Source organism: Oncorhynchus masou, chromosome 16 (genome assembly GCF_036934945.1).
Source record: "Oncorhynchus masou masou isolate Uvic2021 chromosome 16, UVic_Omas_1.1, whole genome shotgun sequence".
NCBI classification, from domain to species: Eukaryota; Metazoa; Chordata; class Actinopteri; order Salmoniformes; family Salmonidae; genus Oncorhynchus; species Oncorhynchus masou.
The window spans coordinates 47,633,771-47,647,141 of NC_088227.1; the positions used below are offsets into that span (position 1 = coordinate 47,633,771).

The 13,371-nt window shown below is 42.7% G+C and overlaps 1 protein-coding gene across 1 annotated transcript in view; it reads right to left on the reverse strand.

The window, feature by feature from the left end:
• Positions 1-499: 499 nt before the first annotated feature.
• LOC135557331 (T-box transcription factor TBX18-like) overlaps positions 500-13,371 on the reverse strand; it is a 45,203-nt gene continuing 32,331 nt past the window's right edge. Inside the window, exons 7-8 of the mRNA XM_064990513.1 lie at positions 560-651; positions 500-507 (exon numbers count right to left, since the gene is read on the reverse strand). Of these exons, the coding sequence (XP_064846585.1) occupies positions 500-507; positions 560-651 (100 nt within the window). The remainder of the gene's footprint in view (positions 508-559; positions 652-13,371) is intronic.

A 13,371-nucleotide genomic window follows, 5' to 3' on the forward strand; every position in this document is an offset into this window, starting at 1 on the left:
GGGTTAGAGACACCAGTATCATTATAGACAGACAGGGGTTAGAGACACCAGTATCATTATAGACAGACAGGGGTTAGAGACACCAGTATCATTATAGACAGACAGGGGTTAGAGACACCAGTATCATTATAGACAGACAGGGGTTAGAGACACCAGTATCATTATAGACAGACAGGGGTTAGAGACACCAGTATCATTACAGACAGACAGGGGGTTAGAGACACCAGTATCATTATAGACAGACAGGGGGTTAGAGACACAAGTATCATTATAGACAGACAGGGGTTAGAGACACCAGTATCATTATAGACAGACAGGGGTTAGAGACACCAGTATCATTATAGACAGACAGGGGGTTAGAGACACAAGTATCATTATAGACAGACAGGGGTTAGAGACACCAGTATCATTATAGACAGACAGGGGTTAGAGACACCAGTATCATTATAGACAGACAGGGGTTAGATACACCAGTATCATTATAGACATTAACATTAACTCAGAAAGCTGTTGTAACAATAACATAACAAACTTCTACTTCTAACAGAAACTTTGTCACCTTGTTTCATTCCAGGGATGTCTTCAAACATCAGGCTTCTGAGAGAAGGACGCCAGAACCCATATGACTCTACCAGAGCCTCCAGGCCCATCCTGCAAACACACACACACACACACACACACACACACACACACACACACACACACACACACACACACACACACACACACACACACACACACACAAACACGCACAAACACACACACACACACACACACACACACACACACACAGTTAGATTATCCACAAACACATTCATAGAGTCATATTCACCATATGGCCAAAAGTATGTGGACACCTGCTTGTCCAACATCTCATTCCAGAATTATGCTCATTAAAATGGAGAAGGACCACCCTTTGCTATGATAACAACCTCCACTCTTCTGGGAAGGCTCTCCACTAGTTGTTAGAACATTGCTGTTTATTATTCAGCCATAAGAGTTTTAGTGATGTCGGGCGATGAGGCCTTTCTTGTTGAGTTGAGGTCAGAGCCAGTAAAGTTCTTCTACACCGATTTCTGTAGAAACATCACTCTGTGCACAGAAACAGGGTGAGTTATGCTACCCCCCAAGATAACTCACCCTGCTACCCCACCATACCTCACCCTGCTACCCCCCAAGATAACTCACCCTGCTACCCCCCCCAAGATACCTCACCCTGCTACCCCCCCAAGATACCTCACCCTGCTACCCCCCAAGATAACTCACAATGCTACCCCCCAAGATAACTCACCCTGCTACCCCCCAAGATACCTCACCCTCGTACCCCACCATACCTCACCCTGCTACCCCATCATACCGCACCCTGCTACCCCACCATACCTCACCCTGCCACCCCCAAGACAACTCACCCTGCTACCCCCAAGATAACTCACCCTGCTACCCCCCAAGATAACTCACAATGCTACCCCCCAAGATAACTCACCCTGCTACCCTCCAAGATACCTCACCCTCGTACCCCACCATACCTCACCCTGCTACCCCATCATACCGCACCCTGCTACCCCACCATACCTCACCCTGCCACCCACCAAGACAACTCACCCTAATACCCCCCAAGATAACTCACCCTGCTATCCCACCATACCTCACCCTGCTACCCCCCCTCTATACCTCACCCTGCTACCCCCCAAGATAACTCACCCTGCTATCCCACCATACCTCACCCTGCTACCCCCCCTCTATACCTCACCCTGCTACCCCCCAAGATAACTCACCCTGCTATCCCACCATACCTCACCCTGCTACCCCCCACTGTACCTCACCCTGCAACCCCCCAAGATAACTCACCCTGCTACCCCCAAGATACCTCACCCTGCTACCCCCAAGATAACTCACCCTGCTACCCCCCACTATACCTCACCCTGCTACCCCCAATATAACTCACCCTGCTACTCCCAATGATACCTCACCCTGCTACCCCCCAAGATAACTCACCCTGCTACTCCCAATGATACCTCACCCTGCTACCCCCCAAGATAACTCACCCTGCTACCCCCCACTATACCTCACCCTGCTACCCCCCAATATAACTCACCCTGCTACTCCCAATGATACCTCAACCTGCTACCCCCCAAGATAACTCACCCTGCTACTCCCAATGATACCTCACCCTGCTTCCCCCAAGATAACTCACCCTGCTAACCCACCATACCTCACCCTGCTACCCCCCAATATAACTCACCCTGCTACCCCCCCACTATACCTCACCCTGCTACCTCCCACCATACCTCACTCTGCTACCCCCAAGATAACTCACCCTGCTAACCCCCAAGATAACTCACCTTGCTACCCCCCAAGATAACTCACCCTGCTTCCGCCCAAGATAACTCACCCTGCTACCCCCAAGATAACTCACCCAACTACCCCCAAGATACCTCACCCTGCTACCCCCCAAGATACCTCATCCTGCGACCCCCCACCATACCTCACCCTGTTACCCCCACCATACCTCATCCTGCGACCTCCCACCATACCTCACACTGTTACCCCCACCACACCTCACCCTGCTACCCCCACCATACCTCACCCTGCTACCCCCACCATACCTCACCCTGCTACCCCCACCATACCTCACCCTGCTAACCCCCACTATACCTCACCCTGCTACCCCCCACTATACCCCAAGTAACTCACCCCTCTACCCCCCACCATACCTCACCCTGCTACCCCCCAAGATAACTCACCCTGCTACCCCCACCATACCTCACCCTGTTACCCCCCATACCTCACCCTGCTACCCCCAAGATAACTCACCCTGCTACACCCCAAGATAACTCACCCTGCTACCCCCAAGATACCTCACCCTGCTACCTCCCCACCATACCTCACCCTGCTACCCCCCACCATACCTCACCCTGCTACCCCCCACCATAACTCACCCTGCTACCCCCCACCATACCTCACCCTGCTACCCCCCACCGTACCTCACCCTGCTACCCCCACCGTACCTCACCCTGCTACCCCCCACCATACCTCACCCTGCTACCCCCACCATACCTCACCCTGTTATCCCCCATACCTCACCCTGCTAGCCCCCACCATACCTCAACCTGCTACCCCCAAGATACCTCAACCTGCGACCCCACCATACCTCACCCTGTTACCCCCCATACCTCACCCTGCTACCCCCCAAGATAACTCACCCTGCTACACCCCAAGATAACTCACCCTGCTACCCCCCACCATACCTCACCCTGCTAGCCCCCACCATACCTCAACCTGCTACCCCCCAAGATACCTCACCCTGCTACCCCACCATACCTCACCCTGTTACCCCCCATACCTCACCCTGCTACCCCCAAGATAACTCACCCTGCTACACCCCAAGATAACTCACCCTGCTACCCCCACCATACCTCACCCTGCTACCCCCCACCATACCTCACCCTTCTACCCCACACCATACCTCACCCTGCTACCCCACACCATACCTCACCCTGCTACTCCCCCACCATACCTCACCCTGCTACCCCCCACCATACCTCACCCTGCTACCCCCCACCATACCTCACCCTGCTACACTCCCCACCATACCTCACCCTGCTAACCCCCAAGATAACTCACCCTGCTACCCCCACACCATACCTCACCCTGCTACACTCCCCACCATACCTCACCCTGCTACCCCACAAGATAACTCACCCTGCTACCCCCCAAGATACCTCACCCTGTTACCCCCCAAGATAACTCACCCTGCTACCCCCCAAGATAACTCACCCTGCTACCCCCCAAGATAACCCACCCACTCGGCTCAGTTAGATAGCAAATGTTCAGTTTTTCCAAAAAGATTATTTGTGTAGGAGAAATCGCTCCGTATTGTTCATCACGTTTGGCTAAGAAAAATAAATGAAAATTCAGTCATTACAACGCCAAACTTTTTTCCAAATTAACTCCATAATATCGACAGAAACATGGCAAACGTTGTTTAGAATCGATCCTCAAGGTGTTTTTCACATATCTATACGATGATAAATCATTCGTGGCAGTTGCCTTTCTCCTCTGAACCTAATGGAAAAGTGGACGCAGCTGGAGATTGCGCAATAATTTCGACGGAGGACCCCAAGCGGACACCTGGTAAATGTAGTCTCTTATGGTCAATCTTCCAATGATATGCCTACAAATGCGTCACAATGCTGCAGACACCTTGGGGAAACGACAGAAAGTGTAGGCTCATTCCTGGCGCATTCACAGCAATATAAGGAGACATTGGAACACAGCGCATTCAAAATCTGGGGCATTTCCTGTATGAAATTTCATCTTGGTTTCGCCTGTAGCATTAGTTCTGGGACACTCACAGACAATATCTTTGCAGTTTTGGAAACCTCAGGGTGTTTTCTTTCCAAAGCTGTCAATTATATGCATAGTCAAGCATCTTTTCGTGACAAAATCTCTTGTTTAAAACGGGAATGTTTTTTTATCCAAAAATTAAAAGAGTGCCCCCTATATTGAAGAAGTTAAAGAGATGACCTCACAAGAGAATCCTTAAAGAGAAGGGTGGGGCTAAGGCTTAAGAGGGTGTGGACGAGGCTGAATAGGTGTAGACAAAGAAGAGCTCTCAGAAGGTACCAAAATATTCAGGGGCCATTTACTAAAAAATGGGGTTACAAATTGATCAACTTTCAAAGCAGAGTAACTTTCCCATTGTTCCTCAAATGCAGTGTATGATATAACATGTTGTAGCTCTGAGTCTCTACTTTATCCAATGTCAAAAACACACTCAAATGTTGCTACATAAGACTGAATCAAGGCCGTCGGTCACAAATGTGGAAAAAGTCAAGAGGTTTGAATACTTTCAGTATGCACTGTATTACAGTATTACAGTATTATAAGGTCTTACAGTACTATACAGTATTACAGTACTATACGATATTACAGTACTATACAGTATTACAGTATTATAAGGTCTTACAGTACTATACAGTATTACAGTACTATACGGTATTACAGTATTTTACGGTCTTACATTACTATACAGTATTAGAATACTATACAGTATTCCAGTACAATATGGTATTACAGTACTATACGGTATTACAGTACTATATGGTATTACAGTACTATATGGTATTACAGTACTATACGGTATTACAGTACCCCCCCCCTCCCATCATAAAGGCAACTTCATTCTGGATGCATCTTTACTGGCATTTCTTTACTGTTTTGAATGTTCTGGATGATTTGAGTGATACTGTATTACTGCCCTTCATAGTGATATTGTATTACTGCCCTTCATAGTGATATTGTATTACTGCCCTGCAGAGTGATATTGTATTACTGCCCTGCAGAGTGATATTGTATTACTGCCCTGCAGAGTGATATTGTATTACTGCCCTGCATAGTGATATTGTATTACTGCCCAACAGAGTGATATTGTATTACTGCCCTGCATAGTGATACTGTATTACTGCCCTGCATAGTGATATTGTATTACTGCCCTGCATAGTGATATTGTATTACTGCCCTGCAGAGTGATATTGTATTACTGCCCTGCATAGTGATATTGTATTACTATCCTACAGAGTGATATTGTATTACTGCCTTGCATAGTGATATTGTATTACTATCTTACAGAGTGATATTGTATTACTGCCCAACAGAGTGATATTGTATTACTGCCCAACAGAGTGATATTGTATTACTGCCCTGCATAGTGATATTGTATTACTGCCCTGCAGAGTGATATTGTATTACTGCCCAACAGAGTGATATTGTATTACTGCCCTGCATAGTGATATTGTATTACTATCTTACAGAGTGATATTGTATTACTGCCCTGAAGAGTGATATTGTATTACTGCCCAACAGAGTGATATTGTATTACTGCCCTGCATAGTGATATTGTATTACTGCCCAACAGAGTGATATTGTATTACTGCCCTGCATAGTGATATTGTATTACTGCCCTGCATAGTGATATTGTATTACTGCCCTGCATAGTGATATTGTATTACTGCCCAACAGAGTGATATTGTATTACTGCCCTGCATAGTGATACTGTATTACTGCCCTGCATAGTGATATTGTATTAATGCCCTGCATAGTGATATTGTATTACTGCCCTGCAGAGTGATATTGTATTACTGCCCTGCATAGTGATATTGTATTACTATCCTACAGAGTGATATTGTATTACTGCCCTGCATAGTGATATTGTATTACTATCTTACAGAGTGATATTGTATTACTGCCCAACAGAGTGATATTGTATTACTGCCCAACAGAGTGATATTGTATTACTGCCCTGCATAGTGATATTGTATTACTGCCCTGCAGAGTGATATTGTATTACTGCCCAACAGAGTGATATTGTATTACTGCCCTGCATAGTGATATTGTATTACTATCTTACAGAGTGATATTGTATTACTGCCCTGAAGAGTGATATTGTATTACTGCCCAACAGAGTGATATTGTATTACTGCCCTGCATAGTGATATTGTATTACTGCCCAACAGAGTGATATTGTATTACTGCCCTGCATAGTGATATTGTATTACTGCCCTGCATAGTGATATTGTATTACTGCCCTGCATAGTGATATTGTATTACTGCCCTGCATAGTGATATTGTATTACTGCCCAACAGAGTGATATTGTATTACTGCCCAACAGAGTGATATTGTATTACTGCCCTGCATAGTGATATTGTATTACTGCCCTGCATAGTGATATTGTATTACTGCCCAACAGAGTGATATTGTATTACTATCTTACAGAGTGATATTGTATTACTGCCCTGCATAGTGATATTGTATTACTGCCCAACAGAGTGATATTTTATTACTGCCCTGCAGAGTGATATTGTATTACTGCCCTGCAGAGTGATATTGTATTACTGCCCAACAGAGTGATATTGTATTACTAACCAACAGAGTGATATTGTATTACTGCCCTGCATAGTGATATTGTATTACTGCCCTGCATAGTGATATTGTATTACTGCCCTGAAGAGTGATATTGTATTACTGCCCTGAAGAGTGATATTGTATTACTGCCCTGCATAGTGATATTGTATTACTGCCCTGCAGAGTGATATTGTATTACTGCCCTGCATAGTGATATTGTATTACTGCCCTGCAGAGTGATATTGTATTACTGCCCTGCATAGTGATATTGTATTACTGCCCTGCATAGTGATATTGTATTACTGCCCTGCATAGTGATATTGTATTACTGCCCTGCATAGTGATATTGTATTACTGCCCTGCATAGTGATATTGTATTACTGCCCTGCAGAGTGATATTGTATTACTGCCCTGCATAGTGATATTGTATTACTAACCAACAGAGTGATATTGTATTACTGCCCTGCATAGTGATATTGTATTACTGCCCTGCATAGTGATATTGTATTACTGCCCTGCAGAGTGATATTGTATTACTGCCCTGCATAGTGATATTGTATTACTAACCAACAGAGTGATATTGTATTACTGCCCTGCAGAGTGATATTGTATTACTGCCCTGCATAGTGATATTGTATTACTGCCCAACAGAGTGATATTGTATTACTGCCCTGCATAGTGATATTGTATTACTAACCAACAGAGTGATATTGTATTACTGCCCTGCAGAGTGATATTGTATTACTGCCCTGCATAGTGATATTGTATTACTGCCCAACAGAGTGATATTGTATTACTGCCCTGCAGAGTGATATTGTATTACTGCCCTGCATAGTGATATTGTATTACTGCCCTGCATAGTGATATTGTATTACTGCCCTGCAGAGTGATATTGTATTACTGCCCTGCATAGTGATATTGTATTACTGCCCTGCATAGTGATATTGTATTACTGCCCAACAGAGTGATATTGTATTACTGCCCTGCATAGTGATATTGTATTACTGCCCTGCATAGTGATATTGTATTACTGCCCAACAGAGTGATATTGTATTACTGCCCAACAGAGTGATATTGTATTACTGCCCTGCATAGTGATATTGTATTACTGCCCTGCATAGTGATATTGTATTACTGCCCTGCATAGTGATATTGTATTACTGCCCAACAGAGTGATATTGTATTACTGCCCTGCATAGTGATATTGTATTACTGCCCTGCATAGTGATATTGTATTACTGCCCTGCATAGTGATATTGTATTACTGCCCAACAGAGTGATATTGTATTACTGCCCTGCATAGTGATATTGTATTACTGCCCAACAGAGTGATATTGTATTACTGCCCTGCATAGTGATATTGTATTACTGCCCTGCATAGTGATATTGTATTACTGCCCTGCATAGTGATATTGTATTACTGCCCAACAGAGTGATATTGTATTACTGCCCTGCAGAGTGATATTGTATTACTGCCCTGCATAGTGATATTGTATTACTGCCCTGCATAGTGATATTGTATTACTGCCCTGCATAGTGATATTGTATTACTGCCCTGCATAGTGATATTGTATTACTGCCCTGCATAGTGATATTGTATTACTGCCCAACAGAGTGATATTGTATTACTGCCCTGCATAGTGATATTGTATTACTGCCCTGCATAGTGATATTGTATTACTGCCCTGCATAGTGATATTGTATTACTGCCCTGCATAGTGATATTGTATTACTGCCCTGCATAGTGATATTGTATTACAGCCCTGCATAGTGATATTGTATTACTGCCCTGCATAGTGATATTGTATTACTGCCCTGCATAGTGATATTGTATTACTGCCCAACAGAGTGATATTGTATTACTGCCCTGCATAGTGATATTGTATTACTGCCCTGCATAGTGATATTGTATTACTGCCCTGCATAGTGATATTGTATTACTGCCCAACAGAGTGATATTGTATTACTGCCCTGCATAGTGATATTGTATTACTGCCCTGCAGAGTGATATTGTATTACTGCCCAACAGAGTGATATTGTATTACTGCCCAACAGAGTGATATTGTATTACAGCCCTGCAGAGTGATATTGTATTACTGCCCTGCAGAGTGATATTGTATTACTGCCCTGCATAGTGATATTGTATTACTGCCCTGCATAGTGATATTGTATTACTGCCCTGCAGAGTGATATTGTATTACTGCCCTGCATAGTGATATTGTATTACAGCCCTGCATAGTGATATTGTATTACTGCCCAACAGAGTGATATTGTATTACTGCCCTGCATAGTGATATTGTATTACTGCCCAACAGAGTGATATTGTATTACTGCCCTGCATAGTGATATTGTATTACTGCCCTGCAGAGTGATATTGTATTACTGCCCTGCATAGTGATATTGTATTACTGCCCTGCATAGTGATATTGTATTACTGCCCTGCAGAGTGATATTGTATTACTGCCCAACAGAGTGATATTGTATTACTGCCCTGCATAGTGATATTGTATTACTGCCCAACAGAGTGATATTGTATTACTGCCCTGCAGAGTGATATTGTATTACTGCCCAACAGAGTGATATTGTATTACTGCCCAACAGAGTGATATTGTATTACTGCCCTGCATAGTGATATTGTATTACTGCCCTGCATAGTGATATTGTATTACAGCCCTGCATAGTGATATTGTATTACTGCCCTGCATAGTGATATTGTATTACTGCCCTGCATAGTGATATTGTATTACTGCCCTGCATAGTGATATTGTATTACTGCCCAACAGAGTGATATTGTATTACTGCCCTGCATAGTGATATTGTATTACAGCCCTGCATAGTGATATTGTATTACTGCCCAACAGAGTGATATTGTATTACTGCCCTGCATAGTGATATTGTATTACTGCCCTGCATAGTGATATTGTATTACTGCCCAACAGAGTGATATTGTATTACTGCCCAACAGAGTGATATTGTATTACAGCCCTGCAGAGTGATATTGTATTACTGCCCTGCATAGTGATATTGTATTACTGCCCTGCATAGTGATATTGTATTACTGCCCTGCATAGTGATATTGTATTACTGCCCTGCATAGTGATATTGTATTACTGCCCAACAGAGTGATATTGTATTACTGCCCTGCATAGTGATATTGTATTACTGCCCTGCATAGTGATATTGTATTACTGCCCAACAGAGTGATATTGTATTACTGCCCTGCATAGTGATATTGTATTACTGCCCTGCATAGTGATATTGTATTACTGCCCAACAGAGTGATATTGTATTACTGCCCTGCATAGTGATATTGTATTACTGCCCTGCATAGTGATATTGTATTACAGCCCTGCATAGTGATATTGTATTACTGCCCTGCAGAGTGATATTGTATTACTGCCCTGCAGAGTGATATTGTATTACTGCCCTGCATAGTGATATTGTATTACTGCCCTGCATAGTGATATTGTATTACTGCCCTGCATAGTGATATTGTATTACTGCCCTGCATAGTGATATTGTATTACAGCCCTGCATAGTGATATTGTATTACTGCCCAACAGAGTGATATTGTATTACTGCCCTGCATAGTGATATTGTATTACTGCCCTGCAGAGTGATATTGTATTACTGCCCTGCATAGTGATATTGTATTACTGCCCTGCATAGTGATATTGTATTACTGCCCAACAGAGTGATATTGTATTACTGCCCTGCATAGTGATATTGTATTACTGCCCTGCATAGTGATATTGTATTACTGCCCTGCAGAGTGATATTGTATTACTGCCCTGCAGAGTGATATTGTATTACAGCCCAACAGAGTGATATTGTATTACTGCCCTGCATAGTGATATTGTATTACTGCCCTGCATAGTGATATTGTATTACTGCCCTGCATAGTGATATTGTATTACTGCCCTGCATAGTGATATTGTATTACTGCCCTGCATAGTGATATTGTATTACTGCCCTGCATAGTGATATTGTATTACTGCCCTGCATAGTGATATTGTATTACTGCCCTGCATAGTGATATTGTATTACTGCCCTGCATAGTGATATTGTATTACTGCCCTGCATAGTGATATTGTATTACTGCCCTGCATAGTGATATTGTATTACTATCCTACAGAGTGATATTGTATTACTGCCCTGCATAGTGATATTGTATTACTGCCCTGCAGAGTGATATTGTATTACTGCCCTGCATAGTGATATTGTATTACTGCCCTGCATAGTGATATTGTATTACTGCCCTGCAGAGTGATATTGTATTACTGCCCTGCATAGTGATATTGTATTACTGCCCAACAGAGTGATATTGTATTACTGCCCAACAGAGTGATATTGTATTACTGCCCAACAGAGTGATATTGTATTACTGCCCAACAGAGTGATATTGTATTACTGCCCTGCATAGTGATATTGTATTACTGCCCAACAGAGTGATATTGTATTACTGCCCAACAGAGTGATATTGTATTACTGCCCTGCATAGTGATATTGTATTACTGCCCAACAGAGTGATATTGTATTACTGCCCAACAGAGTGATATTGTATTACTGCCCTGCATAGTGATATTGTATTACTGCCCAACAGAGTGATATTGTATTACTGCCCAACAGAGTGATATTGTATTACTGCCCAACAGAGTGATATTGTATTACTGCCCAACAGAGTGATATTGTATTACTGCCCTGCATAGTGATATTGTATTACTGCCCAACAGAGTGATATTGTATTACTGCCCTGCATAGTGATATTGTATTACTGCCCAACAGAGTGATATTGTATTACAGCCCTGCATAGTGATATTGTATTACAGCCCAACAGAGTGATATTGTATTACTGCCCTGCATAGTGATATTGTATTACTGCCCTGCATAGTGATATTGTATTACTGCCCTGCATAGTGATATTGTATTACTGCCCTGCATAGTGATATTGTATTACTGCCCTGCATAGTGATATTGTATTACTGCCCTGCATAGTGATATTGTATTACAGCCCTGCATAGTGATATTGTATTACTGCCCTGCAGAGTGATATTGTATTACAGCCCTGCATAGTGATATTGTATTACTGCCCAACAGAGTGATATTGTATTACTGCCCTGCAGAGTGATATTGTATTACTGCCCTGCATAGTGATATTGTATTACTGCCCTGCAGAGTGATATTGTATTACTGCCCTGCATAGTGATATTGTATTACTGCCCTGCATAGTGATATTGTATTACAGCCCTGCATAGTGATATTGTATTACTGCCCTGCATAGTGATATTGTATTACTGCCCTGCATAGTGATATTGTATTACTGCCCTGCATAGTGATATTGTATTACTGCCCTGCATAGTGATATTGTATTACTGCCCTGCATAGTGATATTGTATTACTGCCCTGCATAGTGATATTGTATTACTGCCCTGCATAGTGATATTGTATTAGTGATAGTGATATTGTATTACTGCCCTGCAGAGTGATATTGTATTACTGCCCAACAGAGTGATATTGTATTACTGCCCTGCATAGTGATATTGTATTACTGCCCTGCATAGTGATATTGTATTACTGCCCTGCATAGTGATATTGTATTACTGCCCTGCATAGTGATATTGTATTACTGCCCTGCATAGTGATATTGTATTACTGCCCAACAGAGTGATATTGTATTACTGCCCAACAGAGTGATATTGTATTACTGCCCTGCATAGTGATATTGTATTACTGCCCTGCATAGTGATATTGTATTACAGCCCTGCATAGTGATATTGTATTACTGCCCTGCAGAGTGATATTGTATTACTGCCCTGCAGAGTGATATTGTATTACTGCCCAACAGAGTGATATTGTATTACTGCCCAACAGAGTGATATTGTATTACTGCCCTGCATAGTGATATTGTATTACTGCCCAACAGAGTGATATTGTATTACTGCCCAACAGAGTGATATTGTATTACTGCCCTGCAGAGTGATATTGTATTACTGCCCTGCATAGTGATATTGTATTACTGCCCAACAGAGTGATATTGCCCAACAGAGTGATATTGTATTACTGCCCAACAGAGTGATATTGTATTACTGCCCTGCATAGTGATATTGTATTACTGCCCTGCATAGTGATATTGTATTACTGCCCTGCATAGTGATATTGTATTACTGCCCTGCAGAGTGATATTGTATTACTGCCCAACAGAGTGATATTGTATTACTGCCCAACAGAGTGATATTGTATTACTGCCCTGCATAGTGATATTGTATTACTGCCCTGCATAGTGATATTGTATTACAGCCCTGCATAGTGATATTGTATTACTGCCCTGCAGAGTGATATTGTATTACTGCCCTGCATAGTGATATTGTATTACTGCCCAACAGAGTGATATTGTATTACTGCCCTGCATAGTGATATTGTATTACTGCCCTGCATAGTGATATTGTATTACTGCCCTGCAGAGTGAT